Here is a 21,282-nt window from a genome sequence, read left to right as displayed (position 1 = left end):
CTTCAGCTCCATCTGCAGGTGCATTTTGTCCCTGTTACCCAGCAGAAACTGCTCTGCATGATTGAGTGATAAAGAGTCAGTGGTGGGCCTTGTCTTTAAAGATAGGGGAACTTCAAGGATGAGTTAGATCAGAACAGTGCAGTAGGCAGTCTCCAGCAAGATCCCCTGAAATCTTAGTGCCAGCTCTACTGCAGGCACTAGTGGAGGCGGATGGTGCTTTGCCACCTAGCTCTCAGGCTGTATGGGGCTGATGAGCCATTCGTGAAACACGTATTGCTGAGATTGCATCTGAAGAGAGAGCTGAAATTAATATGCAAGGTCTCGTTCATGTCATACTACTGATAATGTGGCACTGGTGTTCACTAAGGAGTAGCTTTCAGCTGTGGTGTTGAACCTGCTTTTCCTTACCCTGCTTTGCAGTAATGGGCAGATTTGTGAAACTTACAGAAATTGTAACCTTGGAGGACAACGAAGTGTAGACAGCTGTCATTGTTATTTGGCTTTGTTAAAGCATCAGAAAACCAGGGTTTTGCTGTTCATAAAATGTTGCCACTAGAGCAGTGGTTGGAGTCTGGTCTGGTGATGTGGAAAGAGAGCATTCCACCAGACACAGAAGCTGCTGTGGGAGCTAGAAGCAAGCAGGCAGGAGGAATCTAGCAGCATGTGCTCTTGGCCTGCTAGAGATACATACACAGGAAGAACTGAAAGCATAAAAATGCTTTGGACCTAAACTCTTGGCAGTTTATAGTACATGCAGTGTGTGGAAAAATTACTTGTAATGAGATTGTTGTCTTAATAAGATGCTCAGTTACTGTGTAAAGTTTTCAAAAGAAATATGTCTTAGTTCTCTTAAAAACAGTCCATTGGATACTAAACTCAGGAGGGCAGATCTTTTATAACACTTCACACCCCAACTCTACTAGTAATTGGGATGTCATATACTACCACAGTCAAAATCCCCTCTTCATTCTTGATTTTCACAAAGTAACATGATTGTCTTTGATGACTGTCTTTGACATGTGGTGTTGACCTCAGTAATTACAGATATCCCCTTATTGGGTGTGTCCATGCAGTCCTCTGGGTTAGCCAGACCTGGAGCTTGAGAAACAGCAGACAGGTGGATGTGGTTATTTCTGCAGGAGATCTGTGCAGCAAGGAGATTGCACCTTTTAAGTTTCTAAAGGCTGTCAGATCCGATGTTATCATTTTATATCACTCAGTGTCTTAGCAATTTACTTTGTAAGGTGGTACGCAGAACAAAGTGAATTGCTTTTGGTGTTCATGGATGTTGAACGTAATGTGAGTAACAGAGAAATCATGAACTCTGTGCCCTCACTGACCCACCATCTCTGATTTCCATGCCCTTTCTCATTTTTTTGCTGATTCTGTCAGGGTCTGTTTTCTAATGCAAATGCCTGATTTAGAGGGAGATTATTTGTATGGAAACTGTGCATGTATGTTCAGAAAAATATTACCGTGACAGTCTGTGCAGGAAACAGTGTGTGGGTTTTTGACTGCGGGCTAAATGACTAATAGATTTCAGACAATATTAAGATAAACATGAATGATTTTGTTACAGCCAAACTATCTCCAGCGATGAACAAGATAAAGGGAAAGTTTCAGAATGAAAGTATGTAGCTTTAGAAGAAATAGAGTAACACTCTGTGTGCTTTTTATACTTTGTTTCATAACTGTAGTGTGTTTTTTTGACTTCACAGATGATGTTGAAATTGCAGACCACCAAGTAGTTTAAGTGGACATTGTGTTTAACTTCATGTATGGATATCTGGAACTTACACTTCACACTTAGATTTGTACACTTCCTGTTTGTTCAGCTGAGAAGAGAAATCAAAGTAGATGCACGTTGATCTATGTACACTTGGTCTGCCTTCCTCCCTTTTACTGTCTTTGAACCATCCAAAAGCTGGCAGTAGAAATCTGTGCCATGAAGACAAAGGAGGGGATGACTTTGGAAGAGAACACATGAATTTTAACAATTTGAGGACAATGAACCTTTGCAGTTTGAATTGTTTACTCTGTTCTGACGTTTCTGTGAAGGCATAAGATTGTTAGTAGCTTAAAGTAAAGCTACATTTATAAAGGGATAGTGATGTTATTGAGATTTTAGTCAGATCCCTTGTGTTGTAGCATTCTGAGATGTAAGCTGACAATTTAGTATTTCTTTCGGCTTTTGGGCATCTTTATATGTCCTGATGTGGCCAATGATAACCCTTAATGAACTTGCAGGAAGAGTGGTTCTCTGCCAGTGAGATGCACTGACATTAGAGAGAGGGTGCTGTGCAGGACCTCATCTAATAAACTGTGCCAGAGCTTCTTTTCTTTCCTTATTATTGTCTTTTTCCTCATTATTCCTTATTATTCTCTTTTTCCTCTCCCTTTGTGCCAAGGGAGAGGGGAGCTGGTAGCAGGTAGCATGTAAGGACCATGGCACAAAAGCAATGAAGATGGGAGAAGGCACTGGTAAGGATGTGAAAAGAAAGACTTGAAGCAAGGAAGACTCGATTGAAAAGTTTCCAAACCACTGATTTAGATTTTATGATACTGCAGATCTGGGGATATTTATGGTTGTCCCTTTTATTCCACCAGCTTTAAATACAGTTATGCTTTGTAAGTAAATTTTCTTGTAGGCATGAAAGGTGTCTCTGCTTAAGTAATTGCCTCTTGGGCTACTAGGGAATGCATCATTCCAGTTATAAGATCACTGACATAATGAAATCCTGTGAGCACTTTCCATTGTGCAATATGTATAAAGAGATGATTATTCTGCCACATTTGGGGCAGAACATTATGCAAGTTAAACAGTTAAACTTCTGGATCCTATTTCTTCAAGTTTCCACAGTCAAATTTTGCTGAAATAAAACTAAGCAAATCCTTATGTATTGCAAGCTACAAGCAGGTATAATTTTATTAAACTCAGGCCAAATCACAGATCTGCAGTTCAGGTCATATGGGTTTTATTGTAGGGACAGAAAAAAACTCCTCAACACTATGTGGTCTCATTTGTTGAAGGTTATGGCTTGGGAATTCTGTGTTTGTGTTGTTCTGTTTTTCTGGGCTAATTATGCATTGCTTGTGTAATTAGGAGTTGGCTTTACCCATCTGTAGCTGTGGGCTGTCATTTGCCCATATGAGTTGCCCTTTGTGGTTTTCTAGAGCAGACATCCGAAAGATAACTACTATATTCTGTTTATGAAGTTTCTTAAGTGTACATAAAAAACCTAGAAATACCTGAATAGCAGAAAATGCAAAGGGGGAGGCGGGGAGAGGAGGCAGCTGCTCTTCAGTTGTCTGTCTTTGGAGCAGCCTGACTCCTGGCTCCAAATGGGATCATCAGAATCCAAACCTTTTGTCTGAGAGTGTCATCCAAATGCTCATTGAACTCCAGCAACCTGGGCTGTGCCCTCAGCCCTGTTCCATGCCCACCACCCTCTGGTGCAGAACCTTTCCCTAACGCCGGCCTGTCTCTCTGACACAGCTCCATGGCATTCCCTCTGGCCCTATCGCTGTCACCAGAGGCATACCTGCAGGAGAGAACAAACACTGTGTGCCTCCCAGAGAGCAGTGCTACAGCTGAAGGGATCTGGCAAGTTGGCACAGTGCTGAATGCAAGCAGCCTCACATCTGTGCTTTGGTTCATAATGGAGAACATTCAGAGAGGTGGCTGCAGTATTTTGTTTGTTCTTTAGGAATAGAGAAGGTAAAAGTGGTTATCTCTGAATCAGTAATGTTTTTATAAACTTTAAGAGGCTGAAGAGTTCATGCATTTGGTTGGGGGAAGCCGCTTTAAACCATCTGTGTAGTTTCCGAAGTTAAAAGATGGGGAACAAAAAAAAGGAAGAATGATGATGTTCTGCTGGAAGAGGTAGCAGGGCTTACATTCATCTCACTGTTCTCCAGGATGGACGGACAAGCTTTAATATGAAGGGTGGAGAAAAGGAATATTAAGACAAGCAGAATAATTTTAGTTTTTGATGTGGAAACTTGCTTCCTTTTTTTCTTAAAACTTTGTCTTTATTTCACAGCAAGCAAGGGCAGAGCAGGAGGAAGAATTCATCAGTAACACGCTGTTCAAGAAGATTCAGGCTCTGCAGAAAGAAAAAGAAACACTTGCGGTAAACTATGAAAAGGAAGAGGAATTTCTCACTAATGAGCTCTCAAGAAAACTGATGCAGGTGAGTGATTCCTTTTCTGGCGTTTCTCTCAGGGCCGAACGGTGGCTGAGTTTTTGTTTTTGCTGGTGTGAGGGCAGTCAGGGATGTGGTAAGGTCATAGCTTTAGTAAAGCTGACATCTGATAAAAGTAAAGTACAAGAAGTACAGTGAGTGAGGGTTGGCTTTTGATGTTTTTTGCTTTTTAATATGTTATTGTGGAATTTGCATCTTGAAATGCACACTGAGAACCTAAAAGTTTATAGAGGTACAAAACAGTAGATGTAACCTATGAAGACAGTTAGTTAATTTTAAAAGTGAGTGAGACCGACGCTTTTTTTTTTTTTCTGGACTATGTGATATTTCAGTGAGTCCTGAATATTGAACTTTACATACAGAACTGTGCAGTGATGCTTGAAGGTTGCCAGGAGACTGCAAGTTTAGCCATACTTCTAACAAAACAATTGCTTCTCTAGAATTAAAACTCTAATATATGTTAGGTGTTGAAAGTAAAATAGTTTAAGATGCTGGAACAATTTATGGCAGAGAAACGCTTTGTGATTACCCACGGTGCTAATTTGTGGAGAGTGGGTGAGTATCTGTGGGAAGTTCTGTACACGTCTGCCCTGTTCTGATAGGTGTGCAGTACCTGGTTTTGGCCCCTGAGGCAGATGGGTCACTAAGTTAGGTGTGGCCCACTATGGCTCTTCTCATGTGATTATGTACAAGCTTTGTCATGAAAAATTAGTTGAGTTTGAATAACCTGTAACAATTTCTTATATTCTGCAGTTGGAGATTTGAGAGGCATGTGTAGCCCTGCAGTTAGGAACTGTACTGTTTCTAAACGTTAGAGCTAATCCCCTCTATCTGACCCCCCTCTGTACTGAACACTCCTGAGACTTAGTCAGTTTAATGCCTAATATCACCTAGTATGTTAAGTGTCAAGTTAAATATCCTCAATTTTATCTATACTGTCTCCCATTACTCTGGTTGAGGACTGATGAGAACATTTCTGAGTAAGACATTTGTTTTCAAAGTCAACGTTTAAAGGAAAAAAAAGTTATCTAGTGTTCTTTTCTAATTGAAGATGTACATACTATCGAAAAAGCTTTCTACTGAAGAAAGAAATGCTATGTTGAACAGTGCTGCTGATTGAAAGGGCTATGTAGAAATTGGTTACAGAACCAGGTTACCTGGGGCCGTGCTGTTATATTGTATTAAGCAAAGTAATGCTTTAAAAGTAACAGCATGAATTACACTTGATTTGGCTGAAGGGTTTTGAAGCTGTGACTTTGCATGCAGGTAGCAGGTTTTTAGCCCTTTGTTTTTCATTGTTGTGGGGGCTTATGCATGGCATTCAGAGCAGCATTGGGACCAAGATCCTACAGTGCTAACATGCTTTAAATGTGAAAGCTGTCTGCCAGAGTATGAGCTACAGTGCTCCTCACTAATAGCCTAACATGAATTTCCCAGATCAGCATGATATGTGCTGCTTCTATAAAACACTGCTGTATCAGGTTTTCATTGTTGTTCTAAGAAAGGAAATTTGAAACATTCACTACTTGCCAGACTGATTCTGTATGAAAGAGTTTTCAATAAAATACTACTGTCTTTCTGTGGCCAGGCTTTCTGGTGTCAAATCATTGCTGGATGCTAGCTGTGTATTTGTAACTGTGTGGCCTTAGCTTTTACTGACTTTACAAGCCCAATAGGTAAGCGTATTCTTTTGCCTGTTAATTTTCCTTGGATTAACACAATTTTTGATTCTCTAAATGAAGCGCAGCTGAGATGAGGGAGAACATCCGTACATCCATCGTAATAGATATTTTGGAGTGAACAAAAGCTATTCATTACACTTGTTCCTTGTGAAGTTTTAATGAGCTCTGTATAAATCCGCTACACTTTTCCATGTGTTTGCTCCTTATTGTCATTTACCAGGCTACATCTCTGGAACGTTTGGACGATTATTTTTGTAGAGCTGTCAATTCCTAATCACTGGAGAATGGTAGTAATGTTTGGCAGAGTACCACTACAAGTCTTTTGATGGAGAATCTATTCCTGCAGCTGTGCACGTGGGTTGTTGAGTCGTAGTTTTGAGATTTGAGGAAGTAAATCTTGAAAATCACATCTGTTGTGAAAAGGCTGCTCAAAAGAGTAATTAATTTTTAATATTGCTTTAATTTATGAACTCCATTATTCTGCACACTGTCTAGCAGTCCTTTTCAAAACCAAATACAGGTTTTTTCTGTATCTTTTATTTTGAAAGTGCGAATGACTGTAAATACCTGTCCTTGAAATGAAAACGTTGTGACTTCCAAAGATAATAGCTGAATTAAGGGTGAATTAAGTAATTGGGAAGCTGTAATGAAAGGTACCCGGTGAAAGTCTGATTCTTGACAATGCTTTCAAAAATTGTAAGTCTCTTGACATAAGGTGTTTTCCTTCCTGCTCTCCATAAACCATGCTTCAGCCTGAGGATGCAAATAAATAAAAGCGGTGCTGAATTATCAAAGTAAACTCACCTATCGTGGATTTGATGTTCATCTGGATGTAAAAAGGAGGCATGCTGATAGTGCAAGTTTGTTAATGAAAAGGACTTTCAGCTTACAGCGGAGGAGGAATTGGACAAATTTTGAAGGCTGACATAGTAAAAAGAAAGTTTTCAGTGTACGAGGTTGTAGTCTGAAGGATAAGTGAAGATTTGTTTGCTGGGTTTTATTTGAAATGGGAACTTCATGCATTTTTTTAAGAACACAAGGCAGTGTGGTAAAACATTATGGCAGATGTCATCCTATGTTGTATCGGGAAGCATCTTTGTAGGGAGAATAGAATATTACCGTAGTTGTTTATGATTTACCCAAACTAATGCACGCACTCTTGTTGCTGCTAGGCTTTCTGTTTAAAGCTCTACTTCTGACTTCAAAGTCTTTGCTGTCTCTGTTAACCTAAGTCCATTTTTGATCTTGTGTAAATGCCCAGTATATTTCTCCTAAGCTTTCATGGGCATTTCAAAGTCTGTAAGAAAGATATTGCGAAGGTGATTCAATCTAACTCATCTTTTGCTTCTCCTCAGCCAGCAGTTTTAGGTGTAAATGGAAACAATTGTTACTACCATTATGTGCAATGTAAAAGTTTGAAAATATTCACTTCTTTTCCTAAGTAAACGTTTTATCCACGTGTTACCATTGGATACTGTCTCATTATTAGTAATTCTGATTTTCAGTCTTAGGGTTTCAGTATTCACTGGTTTGTGGTGGTTCCTTTTGTTTTCTGATCAAAAGCAGTGAAAGGGAAGGAGGATTTTACCCAAGTATGAGTGATCACTGAGATGTTTTTTGAGAGAGGGCTATCACTGTTTTCTTCCTGCTTTTAATAATAGTCATTTCACTTCCTGGTGTACTTATGATTAAATCAGAATAGAAAATATTGCTATAGTAGATTTAACTTGACTTATTAGCCTTCTGCTCAGCTAGAGTGGTCCACTGGCTGCAGTTCATGCTCCCAAGATAAGGTTTAATGGATGCTACACAGCAGCTACAGATCCAACAAGTGAGCCTTATCAGTTTCCATGTGACGCAAATTCCACGCAAACTTTAAAAAAGAATGATTTAGCTAGCAACCTTGTGCTATTGCAACTCAGTTTGTTTTAAATAATATGACAACTGCATTTATATACAGGATGTGAGATCAAGAAATAGTACTTGTTAGGTTGGTTTCAGGTACCTTCATAGGGCCATAACAGCAGCCTGGCTCTCTGGAGTGCCTGCTAATGCTTGCAGTTCCTAATCTTTCATCTTAGCAGCATGTGGCTCTAGGCTGAGATTTTGGCACCGTGCCTTCTTGTACAGTTTATTCAGTTAACTAAATATAAGCTGATTGCAGCAACTGACTTTGGTTTTAATTTGTAGCTAGGTGAAAAAAAAAAAACTCTAGGTTTTTGTTGAGCAAATTGAAGATAGATGCAGGCACAAGCACCTGGTGCTAAGTGGGCATCTGCATGCTGCCTGTTCCACGTGTGATTCAGCTGTCTTCAGTCTTAAACTGGGGCTGCTGGAGGGGCTGAGGAAGGAGAGGAACTTAGAAAATTGTAAAAGTGAATGAATACTGAACTGTCCTGTTCATATTGAAACTGTTAATTCCAGCCGAGTTTAACTCCATTGCCGGACTTCGGAGAAACTTTTGATTCTTAAAAACAAAACCAGTATTTTGATTTAAAACCTTAAATGCAACTTTTTTTTGTAATGACAATTTTTCTTAGTAGCCCTGCATTTTCTCACAGAAAAAAGAAATGGCTTCGTTTCTGACTAGACAATTTAACAAGATTTTCTAACCATTCAATTAAGAATGGCCATGATAAGCTCAGTTACTATCACATGAGACCAGCTGGCTTCCTCAAGTGCTTGGGAATTTCCATGTGCCTCAGTGGTTTGGGGGAAAAAAATGAATGAACTCATTTATTTGAAAATTCTTCACTACAATTTCATTTTTCACATATTAAAATACTGAGAAGCCCTGAAAACCCAGGTGAACTCTAAATTCTTTTGTGTGTTGCAAGCAGTTTCTGTTTGCCTAGTGCTCTCTTCACACTACGATTTCTGCTTTAAATCTTCTGCCAGTCTACACTTCACAGATCATTTTGTCTGCAGATTAGCAGCAAAAAGAGTTGAATTAATGAACTAATGAAATTCAGCTTGTTTGAAAATTATTTTTCTTCATTGTAGAAGTATAGCATTCTTGACTTGTGTCCATGGCTATTACATATGTCTTCAGATGTTTCTCACAAAGTGCTGCAGATATTTCTCGTCATCTTACTATTCAAACCATTATCTAGCTCAAAAGAACTGCCAACGAAAGTAAGCAAGTGAAAAAATGCCTCCAATTTCTGTTGTATGGCCAGCACCACTGTCTTTTTGTGGCATTCACTTCCCAGTAAGTCATGTCATGTACTCATGTCATGGTGACAGTCGCTCTTATCTGTAGGAAGGCTTGAATCCTTTTCTCAGGATTCCATTCTGATTTTGACAGTTAATACTAAAAGTGACTCTATTCCGTGCCATAATTTGTGGTTTTTTTATTTCTACCTTTCAGAGATTGTTGTTTTCTGTCTCTTAAAGTAAGGATTTCTTTATTTTCATTGAAACTATTACATTGACAAAAAAAATGCTCTTAAGTATTAAGAAAAGCAATAACATGGCTTTGTAATAACAGCATCTGTGTCATCATAATCTTTTGATTCTTGCTGTCATAGGAATAGAAGTAAGATTTTTGCTATTATGTTGTTGCACAGTAGTCTCAGTATCATGACTTTCATGAATTTTAAAGTTTCAGCTGCTAAGGAAGACATGCTAAGGCCTGCATTTTATGTCGTGGGTGCTCGAGATGATGCATTTAGATTAAAATTAATGCTTTTGTGAACATTGATATATTTTTTCCTTTTGAAATGTGTGTGTTTTATATGCTGTATATAATGTGTCTATTTTGATTTGACTTTATTAACTATTTAGAAGTATAGCTTACTTCCATCTTCTTTATAAATTGAACCATTTAAAATGCTCTTTTGTGAAAGGCTGTTGGGTGGGTTGTGCATTTTGAAGTCTTTTCAGGAGAATCGTCAGCAGAAAATTTAATGTTCAGTAAGAATCAACATGTAAATAAATATATAAATGTAGCATGTTTTGTATTTCTGTGTCTTTAAAATATTTCATGTGTCCTGAATTTTTAGCTACAGCATGAGAAAGCTGAGCTGGAGCAGCATCTAGAGCAGGAACAGGAATTTCAAGTGAACAAACTGATGAAGAAGATTAAAAAACTGGAAAATGATACGATTTCAAAACAGCTCACCCTGGAACAGGTAATGCCTTCCTTTTGGAGTTGTATGGCTGTAAAACAACAAGAAGGGATTCAAAAAGTATCTTCTTATTTTGTATTAGATTTGACTTCCTTTTTAAATCTTTAGGAAACTGGGCAATATCAAGAATATGTATATTAAAAAAAAAAAAGAGATTTTCTTGCAGTCAAAGCAGTAAATTATTCACAGAAATTATTAGGAAAATTTGTTTTGTTTTTTTTTCCCCATGGCCTTTATGGCTCTTAGTACCCTTAATGCAGACCTTAATGTCTCCTGGATAAGTTGTAATTATTTTGCAAAAGTAATTTACTTTTTTTAGTAAGTTATGCTTTTTGTTGCTGTTTGTCAGCTTGCACTATCATGCAGCTACTGAGGTCTGCCTCTTCTATTAGCAGTTAAGTGTGGTAGTAAACCACACATATGTGGTCTAATTGTACTGTGGGTCACCTTTTTGTGGTACTTGGGTAGCCAGTACTCAAATGTCAGCTGTGTGTAAACTCACAAAGATTTGAGATGAAGCTACGTTCAACTCCCTTTCCCCCTAGAGAGAGATTACAGGTGAAAACTCCACTAGTTTCCATCTTGTTTCCACTGGAAATTGTCTGCTCCTATCCTGCTGAATTTTAAGCATGTGCATCAAAGCATCTGAATGGCATTAGTAGGAATCTTTATGACTGAAGGACAGACTGATGAAAAAATACACACATGTTAAAGAACTTCAGTTTTCTTAACTTGTGAAACTCCAGCAATTTTGAGTTCTGTAAATATTGTATGTTATTCATGAGACTTTGCTTGCTATTCTCAGACACGTAAATCTTGTGCTATTGATCATCTGAAATTTTAGTAGTTTTTTGACTATTTCGTTTGGCATTATAGACTACTTAATTAATAGCATCTTAATGATGAAATGAATTTTCTCAATTCTCATGCTAACGTTCTATGCAAAGAGATCTATGAAACAAACGTAAAGGTAGTAAGGTGTAGTTGCCAGCAAATCCTGAAGCTGCATGTAAATTAATGAGACTGAACTAACTCTCTTAGCCACAAGGTGGTGATGATGGCCACATAATCAAAACTGAAGTGAATGCAAAGATTGCAGATTAAACTGCTTACTCTAAACTTAGTTTCGTAGAATCATAGAATGGCCTGGGTTGAAAAGGTTTCAACCCCCCTTCTGTGTGCAGGGTTGCCCAGAGCCACATCTAGCCTTGCCTTGAATGCAACCAGGGATGAAGCATTAAGCTGGTTTAGCATTTGAAATACTAGGATGAACCACAGCTGCAATCTCAGTGGTATTTATTTTTGCGTCATTGTGCTGGGCACACAGACATATGAAATGATAACATTTGCAACTTTTAGCTATGTTGGAATATCAACAGTAGGTATGTTTTAAAAAGTGTGAAAGCTTAACAATGAATTGCTTGTATCTTGGTGTTATCAGGTCTTTCTCTCAAATATCTGACCTTGTAAGCTTACTTTGATTATGAAAGTGTTCTAGTAGGCTTCGGGTCTTACTTTGAATTTCCATATGTTTTTAAATGTCATCCAATAGACAGCTTACAGTAAGATAGAAAAAAAAATCTCATATTACTTTGAACTTTATGCTTTCTTGCAACACATGTTTTATCTAGTAAGAAAAAAACAAAAATTGTGAGCAGAGCAATTATGCCTTTATTGTGCAAATAGAAAATAAAGGAGAGAGACTGCTACACATCTTCAACAAGAGTGCTGTTAAACAGGACTTGGAACAAGTATTTCAGGAATGCTTTGAACATAATGTTCTAGAACTGTATTACTTGCAACTTTATCTTCACTAGATCTATCACTGTAACCAATGATCAGACGGTTAGAACAAAATTAATTGTCCACTAATTACTTTCCTTAAAATATGGAATGTGAATTAGCTATGCTTTGATTGCTGTTTCATTTGCTTTCTCTCATCCGACCAGCTTATGGCACCATAAGTAACTGGCTTGTAGCAGCAATGGTTTTGTAGAATGTTAATCCTAATTCAAAAAACTAGTTTCTTAGATTTCAAATGTGACCCAGCATAATTTCCTTGAGTCAGCTTGAAGCAGCAGAGAATTCTCTGAAAGCTTACCGTGAAGAAGTTTGCAACACAGGACTGTTTTCTTAACTGAATGTTTTAGCTAAAAGGAACAGTAAGGCTTTTCTGTTATAGTTCAGTGATTTGATAGGAAATATAGTAGCTGCCAGTTTTGTTCTACAGAGGTCAAGTTTGTGTAGTCTTGCTGTTACCCTTCTTAATAGCTTTGCTATTTCACACAGTACAGCGGGTAACTGAATGCAGCTAGCAGATGAGAAATAAGAAGCTGCCAGTAATCATCTCCTATGTCTGCGTCTTTAAAAGGAGAAGATCATGAAATGTAAAATTTCCTGGAAAGATTTACTTGGAGAACAGAAAAGAGATACAAATGGGAAGCAGCAGATGAGAAGCAAATATGTGGAATTTGGGATAGTGGGACTAGACGGAGAGCCTACACAGCTTTCATTGATTTAGAAGATGTCCAACATTTTAGGAGGAAACAGTTGTGCTTGCTAGCAAGTTTGCTGGAAGACTGAAGAAGCAGTAATCCAGGAATACAGACAGTGCATATTTTAGCTCCGTTAGAAGTAAAGCAAGTGCCAGAGACAAGTAGAACACAATTGAATGGTGAGAAAGCTTAAAAGGGATTTTTCTCTTCCTCTGAAGAGAAGACTGAAGTCCACAGCAATAAGCAATACTTTTTCATTTCCTGCTGTGATGATAATAATTTAAAGATGTTTGAATACCCATATAAGATGACACTAGTATTGACAGAGCTGTTGGTTTTATCTTGAGATGTGATCCCGTCCTTCTCAATTTCATTCAAAATACAGTCAAATTCCAAAGAAACTCATTGACTAGAGCTAGATTTCATTTCGAAGTACACCTGGAATACTTATAACAGCACAAACTTAGCTACTGTCTCTGTGAATTCGCAGCTCTGCTCAGCATGCTGCAGTGGCTTCTGTTGATTGAAATCCTCAAAAGCTTTAATATCCTGACACTGGTAGGAACTGGGAAAACAGTGAAGATTAACAAAGGAGGATTTTTCTTTGCCGTATAGTCTGACATTGTTGAAAAAGTAGAGTTTTAGATCTCTTCCAAAGCCCAGTTTCTTTGGCATTTCATCAGACGACGTCTGTCAGCCTCAGGTTGCAATACATTCCTGGCTCATTTATCTGTTATCTTTGATAGTTTGACTTTCCCATTGTACACGCTCAACTGTACACAGTTGCCTAATTAACGAACTGCTGCCATGATGATAGCTGCTATAACACTGATTTTTCAACTCGGGGGTTATAAATAATTCACTTTCCAAGTGTGCTCTTTTTCCTACCATTAAATGAGATAGATTTATTTTCACCTGTATGTCTTGTTGGTAGCAAGATTAATCATGTAGTTGTAAAAAGACAATGAAGGGTCAGAGCAGATGAGTCTAAATGATACTACATTGAAGTGATGCAAAAACCATTGCTGCAGAATGAGTCATTTGCAGTCAAACCTTCACCATGTTGTTATACAGATAGTTATCTGATGTAATGAAGATCAGCATACTGCTAATATGGGAGCATGGTGTGTTGATTTGTGTTTTGTGTACTTTCTTCCTTCTGAACTCAGCCAGCCCAGGCATCGACCAGGTGGTTATTGATCTGTGTCCTTAGGCAGAGTGCCATGCCTCTCCAGGGCTGAGCGCTTTGCCTTCATACCACGCTGGTATAAAATATTTGCTGCAGTGTGCAAGTAGCAGGGTACAAATTCTCATCTCCCATGTGAGACTGAAGCGTATTGCTCCTGACTGCTGTGTTACCGAAGTCTAAATTCCCTCAACTATAAATGTACATCCAGAAGTGCAGACATGAGAAGGTTGACTAAGCTTTTTTTTTTTTCTTATTGTTTTTCCTATTACTCATCAAAATAAATAGGTTTTTACTTGTGGTATCTAATTGCTCTAAATGTTGAAAAAGATACTTGTGCGCTCATTAAACCATTACTGCTGCATTAAGTGCGCGAGTGTACATTCTGCTTGGTTATCGCAATATTAATTAAGTGGTTAGAACATGGCCCTTCTGGATTTAGTTGCTGTAATACCACTTCACTGTACTGATGTAATAAGGATGCAAGAAAATCATTTAATGTGTTTTCATTCTTTCAATTTTGTAATGTGGGCTTTTCTGCCTATTCCGAAGGTAGCATGTGTTAACTTCAGCTTGGGTGGGAAAAATACCTTCATAGTATTTTCATAAAGATGCTGATCGTCACGTTGGTTTTGTTACTGCTATTTCCTGTAATTCAGCTGTTAGTGGTATTGGATGAGATTGGCTCTTGGTATCCTAGTGTATTCTTTAATAGTTGCACAGTGTTTGTACTAAAATACTACTAAGAAAAGATTTTTCCTTTATTTTTCTCTTCTTTGCCTCCTTCTTGGCGTCTTAGAGAATCTGGGGAAACTATCTTGTCTTTCTTGTAACACAGTAGTCATTCCTAATGACAATTCCTTGCAAATATTTATATTCCCATCATTTTAATTGTTTGCTTTTCTCTGCAGCTAAGACGTGAGAAGATTGACCTTGAAAATACTTTGGAACAAGAGCAAGAAGCACTAGTGAATCGTCTCTGGAAGAGGATGGACAAGCTCGAAGCAGAAAAACGGTTTGTCTTGTTCAATGTATTTGTTACTGTGGGAGATGTATCATTTAATACTTAACGTTCTGATTTAAGTATGTTCATCTCAGTCATGCAAGCACTATCTGATCTATGAAGCCTTGAGTTTAACACTGTCGTGAAGGTCTTTGTTTACATGTTACCACATGCTTGAGTGCCTAAACTAGATGAAATGAGACAGTATAAAAACTGACCTGGGAAAGCTGGAAAAGAAGAAGTTTTCTGAATTTTTTCAACAACTGATATACTCAAGATATCTTGGTTTAGAAGGAGCTTTCTGTTTGTGGCCCGAAGAAAATAATGCATTGTTTTAGTGTATTCTTTATATGAGAAGCTCTTGTTTTTTCCCTGCCCTGCTTGGAGAAGACTTCAGCTTTTTCTCAGCTGTGCATTTGTTTCATTGAGACTTCCCTGTGTAATCAATGAATATACGGATGTTATAATCAAGAAATATATAGGAAAGTTAGGCTAAGCAGGTTATCACACTAAAGAAGGGTGGGTGGAAAGCTTACCCTTGTCCTGAGCTCTCTGAGAATACTCCTAGAGGAGCAATCTCCAAAAGAGATAATTTTCCAGTCAATCAGAAATTCAGGCCATGATTCAGTTCCCATGCACTTCCATCTATTTGTTCACTGGAAAATAAGACAAGAATTTTTATGTTCCTGGGAAAGCTAAGATTAAAAGTATGTATTAAAATGATCCTCTCTTTGCTACATTATGAGAACTTTGCCTTGGGAGGAGTAAGGGAGAAGAGATTTCTAATTCCTTAATTTCTACTGCATGTTTTAGGGGAGTTACGCTGGTGTAACTCTGGGAATCTTGACTACAGACTAGGAACCCATCAGAACTGCAGTTTTTGTAGTTTTATTTTATAGAGCCCTGCTGTGTGGAAGGAGCTCTGAAGAGCTACATACATTCAACAGTGGTAAATCCATAGCCGATAGGCCTTTGGTAGGATTTTTTTGTGCATCTTAAAGTCTTTTTTAAGCTAGATTATTTGTGGTACAATTTATTTTGGGCTGCATGCTTTCTTTCCAGGATATATGGTGGAGTCATAGACTGTGCTTTAGTACCACGTTGTGTGGTACTTGTGAATAGCAGGCCGTGCAAGTGCTGTGTTTGTATAGTAATGTCCCTGCCCTTCAGGGCAAACTTGGGTCTGGCCAGTCAGCCTTGTTCAAGTGAAGAACAGTTTCATGCTTTCAGGCTGAAAAAATGCATGCGAAGTCAGGAACTATTCATTGAAACATAAACGTGTCCAAATGCTTGTTTCCTTGTAAGAGTGGAATGTAGAAAAGGCTGCATTTCACCATACTCCTTTTCTCACGTTCATGTTTATTCTTCCTGTAAGAACATGCATGTAAAAACTCAGATTAAATGACCTTACTTGAAATTATTTTAGGGAATAATCATATTTTGCATGTGAAACAGAGGCAACTATGTACGGTCTGTGACTTGTTTTTCCCAAACTATAAGCATAAGTATTTGGCAATGACAACATCTGAGCATCCTAAGAAGTCTATCTGTCCTTGAACAAATCTTAACTTTTAAAATTCTAAATTAAAGAAGAAAGCATTATAAATCTTCCTAAGGTTCTCCCAAACAAATATAGTAGATACTTGTATTTGGTGAATGTCAGTTACCTGTCAAAATCCTTGCGCTTACTTTCTCAGGAATTTAAAGGGTTTTCTTTTCATTAAAGCTGAAGGTAAAGTTCAAGCTGTTTTCTATTCAGAATTTTGCAGGAGAAATTAGACCAGCCAGTATCTGCTCCACCGTCACCCAGAGACATATCAATGGAGATAGATTCCCCGGAAAATATGATGAGACATATCAGATTTTTAAAGAATGAAGTGGAGAGGTTAAAGAAACAACTGAGGGCTGCACAGTTACAGCGTGAGTAAACAAGTTGCTGCAAATCTTTTTAAGGATGTAATATTAGATTTCTATCTAAAATTGTGTGTTGTAATTTAAGATAAAAGTGGAAAATGGGACAAGTTCAGTTTAAAGTAGTTTAATGATTGCAGTATTATAACTTGTTAATGTACTTATACAGCAGTTTGGTCTGTTTGTTTTTAGCGTTATTAGAATGGGGAAGAATCACTGAATAGTTCTTGAAACATTTTTTGTAGTTCAAATATATTCTATCGTTTTTTGTTTTTTTTTTTCAGAGGCTTTTAGAAGTATTTCAACGCAAAATACTTTCATAGAATCATAGAATGGCTTGGGTTGGAAGGGGCCTCAAGGATCATCAAGCTCCAACCCCCTTGCCACAGGCCACCAACCTCTACATTTAATACTAGACCAGGCTGCCCAGGCCCCATCCAGTCTGGCCTTGAACTCCTCCAGGGATGGGTCATCCACAACCTTTCTGGCAGCCTGTTCCAGCACCTCACCACTCATAGTAAAGAACTTCCCCTGATATCCAACCTAAATCTTCACTCCTTCAACTTAAAACCATTTCCCCTTGTCCTGCTGTTATCTATCCTTTCAAAGGGTTAACTCCCTCCAGTTTGTAGGCTCTCTTTAGTACTGGAAGGCTGCATAGAGGCCACTCCACAGCCTTCTCAAAAGCCCAGCTCCCTCAGCCTGTCTTCATAGGGGAGGTGCTCCAGCTCTCTGATCATCTTAGTGGCCCTTCTTTGACCCTCTCCAACAGCTCTGTCTTTCTTGTACATGGGGCTCCAGACCTGGACACAGTACTCCAGATGAGGCTTCATGAGGGCAGAGTAGAGAGGGACAACACCTGCCAGTCACTACTGGCCACCCCTCTTCTGATGGAAGGGGTGTACTTTAATACATACTTAAGTATTACATTGTAAAAGTCTAGATAGAAGTTAAAAGTTACTCAAAAGAATAAACAGCTATAAAGATGAAGTTCAGTTGTATATAAGATTTGCATTGATTGGTTGCAGTTACCTTTGGGTAACTGTAGCTTTACTAAAGACTGATTGTTCAAGCAGCTGATTTGACTTCACAGTACAGCAAAACAAATAATCTTTCTTCATCCTTGCTTAAATAAGATTACTTTGAATGTGAATAGAATAAGCAGTTGTGTAGGAGTCTTGTCTGTTCCTGTCCTGGGAAGCATGGTGGGATGTGGCCTGCTTTTTTGCTCCCTCTTGGAGGGAAAGGAAGGGCCTGAATGTGTGTTTTAGGGTGGCAGGAAGATCTTCCTGTCCGCAAGATCATTCCATCATGCCTTCTTCCTACAATTAAAATTCCTTTCTGTGGTTTGTCAGCTCCACCTTTTTGTCATATGTGTATTTTTTTTTAGTCAGTCATGGTGTACTTCCACTGCTAGATAAGGAGGTACCTAGCTGCGTAGTCAGGAAGATGTGTGAGAGCAGGAAGCAAGCAGTACCCCTCTCAGCAGTGCTGGCCATGACAGGCTGACTGCAGTACTTCTCCAACAGCTCAGCAGAGGCTTTCCTTACAGCGGAGTGGAGAGGCCTTGTACACACATTGGTGGCATTAATAATTTGTCTCAGTTAAAAGAAGATGAGGACTGCTAATCTTTGTACTTGGCAGTTCTGTGCTGTAGCCTTCGCTTTGTGAACCTCAGAATGAGAGCAAGGCCTCAGATTTACCATCATTATGCAAATCTGGCATAATTAATCTCATTTCATGTATTCTTTAATATTTCCAGGTAGTTTCTTTTTGAAATATGTGATTTAGAGTAAAAACTTTGAAGCTGTTGAAGTCGAATTCTCGTGAAAAGTGAGGTTTAGGTTTAGAAATACTCTTTTCTGTTGTGAACAAGTTAAATAAAGCTGCAGAATGTATAGCCATACTGATGAAAGTTGTGGATTTACTGTTTTATGGACTGCCTGCAAACAGAAGGTTAAACTGAAAAACACTTTTTTTTTGGAGGAAGTTTGATGCTTTGCAGTATATGGCTGTTTCAGAACCCTTACTATTATACTTGAGTACTTAGTAAAGTCTACTTAGAAAATTGTTATTATGTTGTTGTATTGCATTTTCACAAAACACTTCCAGTTTAGGAACGGTTTTGGTATAATAATAGCTGCAAATAAGTAATGCTGTTATATTTAGAAGTTGTATTTGCACAGAAAAGAGGAGAGTTGTGGACAGTTGATAGTTTTCTGAAACAGGAATATTCTTTAGACTGCAGCATAAAGAAATGATCAGAGAGTAATGGATCACTTTTTTGCTTTAGTAACAAGGAATTCACTACATACTTGATCAAATATTAGAAAACTTCACAAAATATGTTACATGTACAGTAAGTTCTGTTTTATTGCAATAACGTATCAATATGCTGCAAGGCTTTCCTTGATGTAATTTAATTGCTTAAATGATCTGGTAAATGACTTTTAAAGTGGTGTTTGATGAACTCTTTTTAGAATTGCAAATTCAGGTTATCTTTTGATGTAGAGAGTAAATCACTGGTTAGCTTGTGATACTGTGTAGATGTCCTGCTGGCCAATTGAAAGCATGCTATAGAATATTTTAAGATAGCACTTTAATTGAAGTTGGAGTATTTTGTGTTACAGAACTTGTTTTGTGCTCCTTCCCTTGAAATATACCTTAAATTATTTCTTCAGTAAAATTCTTGTAGATGTGCAATAGCATTACTTGAATGGGGCAGCAATCAGTGTACTGCTTCACAGTTTTGGTTGTATCATTTTCTTCATGACTTTTTTCTTTGCTTTTTGAATTTGTTTAAGTAAATACTTGAAACTTCTTTAGCTTTTTACCCTTGCTTGTAAAATTGCAGTCAGACAGCACTTTGTTTTAGTAGCTACTGTTACTGAAATTAGCCATAGCAGTAATGTCTTATGGATGAGAATCTTGGTGATCCATTCTGAACATTTTCTACACCTTCCTTCTTGAAGTAGTGGGGTAAAATTCCAGTCTGAAATGGAATTTGAATCAAATTTTAACAGAATTCTGAATTTCAGATTCGGAGAAGATGGCACAGTATTTAGAAGAGGAGCGACACATGAGGGAAGAAAACTTGAGGCTTCAAAGAAAATTACAGAGGGAAATGGAGCGTAGGGAAGCACTCTGCAGGCAACTGTCAGAAAGCGAATCCAGCTTGGAAATGGATGATGAAAGGTGTGTATCTTTTAGCTATCCAGGTATGTTGGCATTGAGCTTGTTAATCAAAAATTGTTTGTTGTGTTTTAGGTTTATTCTTAGTGCTGCAGAATAAGTACTCGTGGAAATAACTTATATATGGTATCAAATTTCAGTATGGTGCAGCAATATCTTTGGTATAGTTATGTCAAATTAAAATTGGACTAATCATAACAGTGAGAATTGAAAAAGTTACTTGTAAGGATTATTTAGGGTTTTGATAACGTATATTGAAATAAATATGCCTGTGTGATTGAGCTTGAGGATGCTTAAGTCATGGTACCTTTATTTTTCCCCTAACTTGATGACTGTAATGAATTCTTTGAGGTAGGTACAATATTCTTACTTGTGGCAAACTTTTCCTTTGCAGAAAATAGGATACATTCTGCCAAATCTGAGGGAGTAATATATAAAGTCTTAGAGAGAGGAGGCATTTCCAGAGCTGATGGGTTGTTCTTGGAGTTCTTCTAACATGCCCATTATTTTGTTCCAATTTTACGTTATTTTGGATTTGTAGTCTTAAAAAAACAAAACAAAACAAACCCCCCGTCACCCTGTGATGTGTTCTGCAGATACTGAGATGATGCTTCTTGTGTCAGCAGTATATTTGTTGTGAGACATAATCTACCAGAAAAGAGAGTGTCAGATATTTTGCTTCGAGAAGTGCCCTTAAAATTCAAAGCAGTATTTTCATTTTAATGAAATACCAGGCAACTGATGTTTGTTGCAGTAGAATCCAGTATTATGATGTAGTTAATACCATGTAAATTAGAGTATAGTGAGAAACATAGGATTCCGGTGTTCAGATCTAATTTTAATAGCCTGACCTTTTCTGCCAATACTTAGATTACAACAGAAATAGTCAGAATCTCTGTTTATATGAATTATCAATATTCATCTAAAAATGTGACATATCCTGACTTTTTTTCCCTACCTTTTCCAGATAGTGGTAGTAGTAAAAATGTGGAAAATAATTAAATAAGAGAGTTCATTGCCACATTGTTTTTTTCTTTTTTTTTCTTTTTGGTATTGCAAAAACATAAGAGAATCACTCCAAAGCAGGTGTTTGTACTGTTAGTAATGTGGAGTACTTAGGCATGTGTTAGTGTGGTTAGTCTTAGAAGAGAACTGCATAGAGAAAAACTGTAGAACATGCAGTAATGACTTAAAATTGTAAATTTGTCAGCTTCCTTTGTTTTCCTAAAAATGATCATGCTGACAGATCAGTTATTGAGATTTTTTAGTTGCACTGCTAGTGGATGATACTTATGTGTGGGTTTTTTTTTTTTGTGGATGGGCTAGATGAAGATGCTTTACTGAATTAAAAATGCATAGTTATCCCAAAATTTTCTCAACTTGACAGCAGAAGCTTTATCTTTTCCTTATTACTGAAGAAAATAAAATGGAGATTTCTAAATCCAAGAAGCATACACATGATATGTAGTTATTCCATT

The 21,282-nt window shown here is 37.7% G+C and overlaps 1 protein-coding gene across 2 annotated transcripts in view; it reads left to right on the top strand.

Annotated features, from left to right (window-relative positions):
• Nucleotides 1-21,282, top strand: part of CCDC6 (coiled-coil domain containing 6) — a 48,165-nt gene that overhangs the window by 13,616 nt on the left and 13,267 nt on the right. For both annotated transcript variants that reach the window (XM_090144847.1, XM_090144848.1), the window contains exons 2-6: nt 4,044-4,193; nt 9,892-10,020; nt 14,610-14,713; nt 16,461-16,621; nt 19,651-19,807. In XM_090144847.1, the coding sequence (XP_090000973.1) occupies nt 4,044-4,193; nt 9,892-10,020; nt 14,610-14,713; nt 16,461-16,621; nt 19,651-19,807 (701 nt within the window). The remainder of the gene's footprint in view (nt 1-4,043; nt 4,194-9,891; nt 10,021-14,609; nt 14,714-16,460; nt 16,622-19,650; nt 19,808-21,282) is intronic.

Source organism: Phasianus colchicus, chromosome 8 (genome assembly GCF_987193195.1).
Source record: "Phasianus colchicus chromosome 8, bPhaCol1.hap1.1, whole genome shotgun sequence".
Lineage (NCBI taxonomy): Eukaryota > Metazoa > Chordata > Aves > Galliformes > Phasianidae > Phasianus > Phasianus colchicus.
The sequence above is the reverse complement of the archived record's forward strand: the minus strand, read 5'-3'. Positions and strand labels throughout refer to the sequence as shown.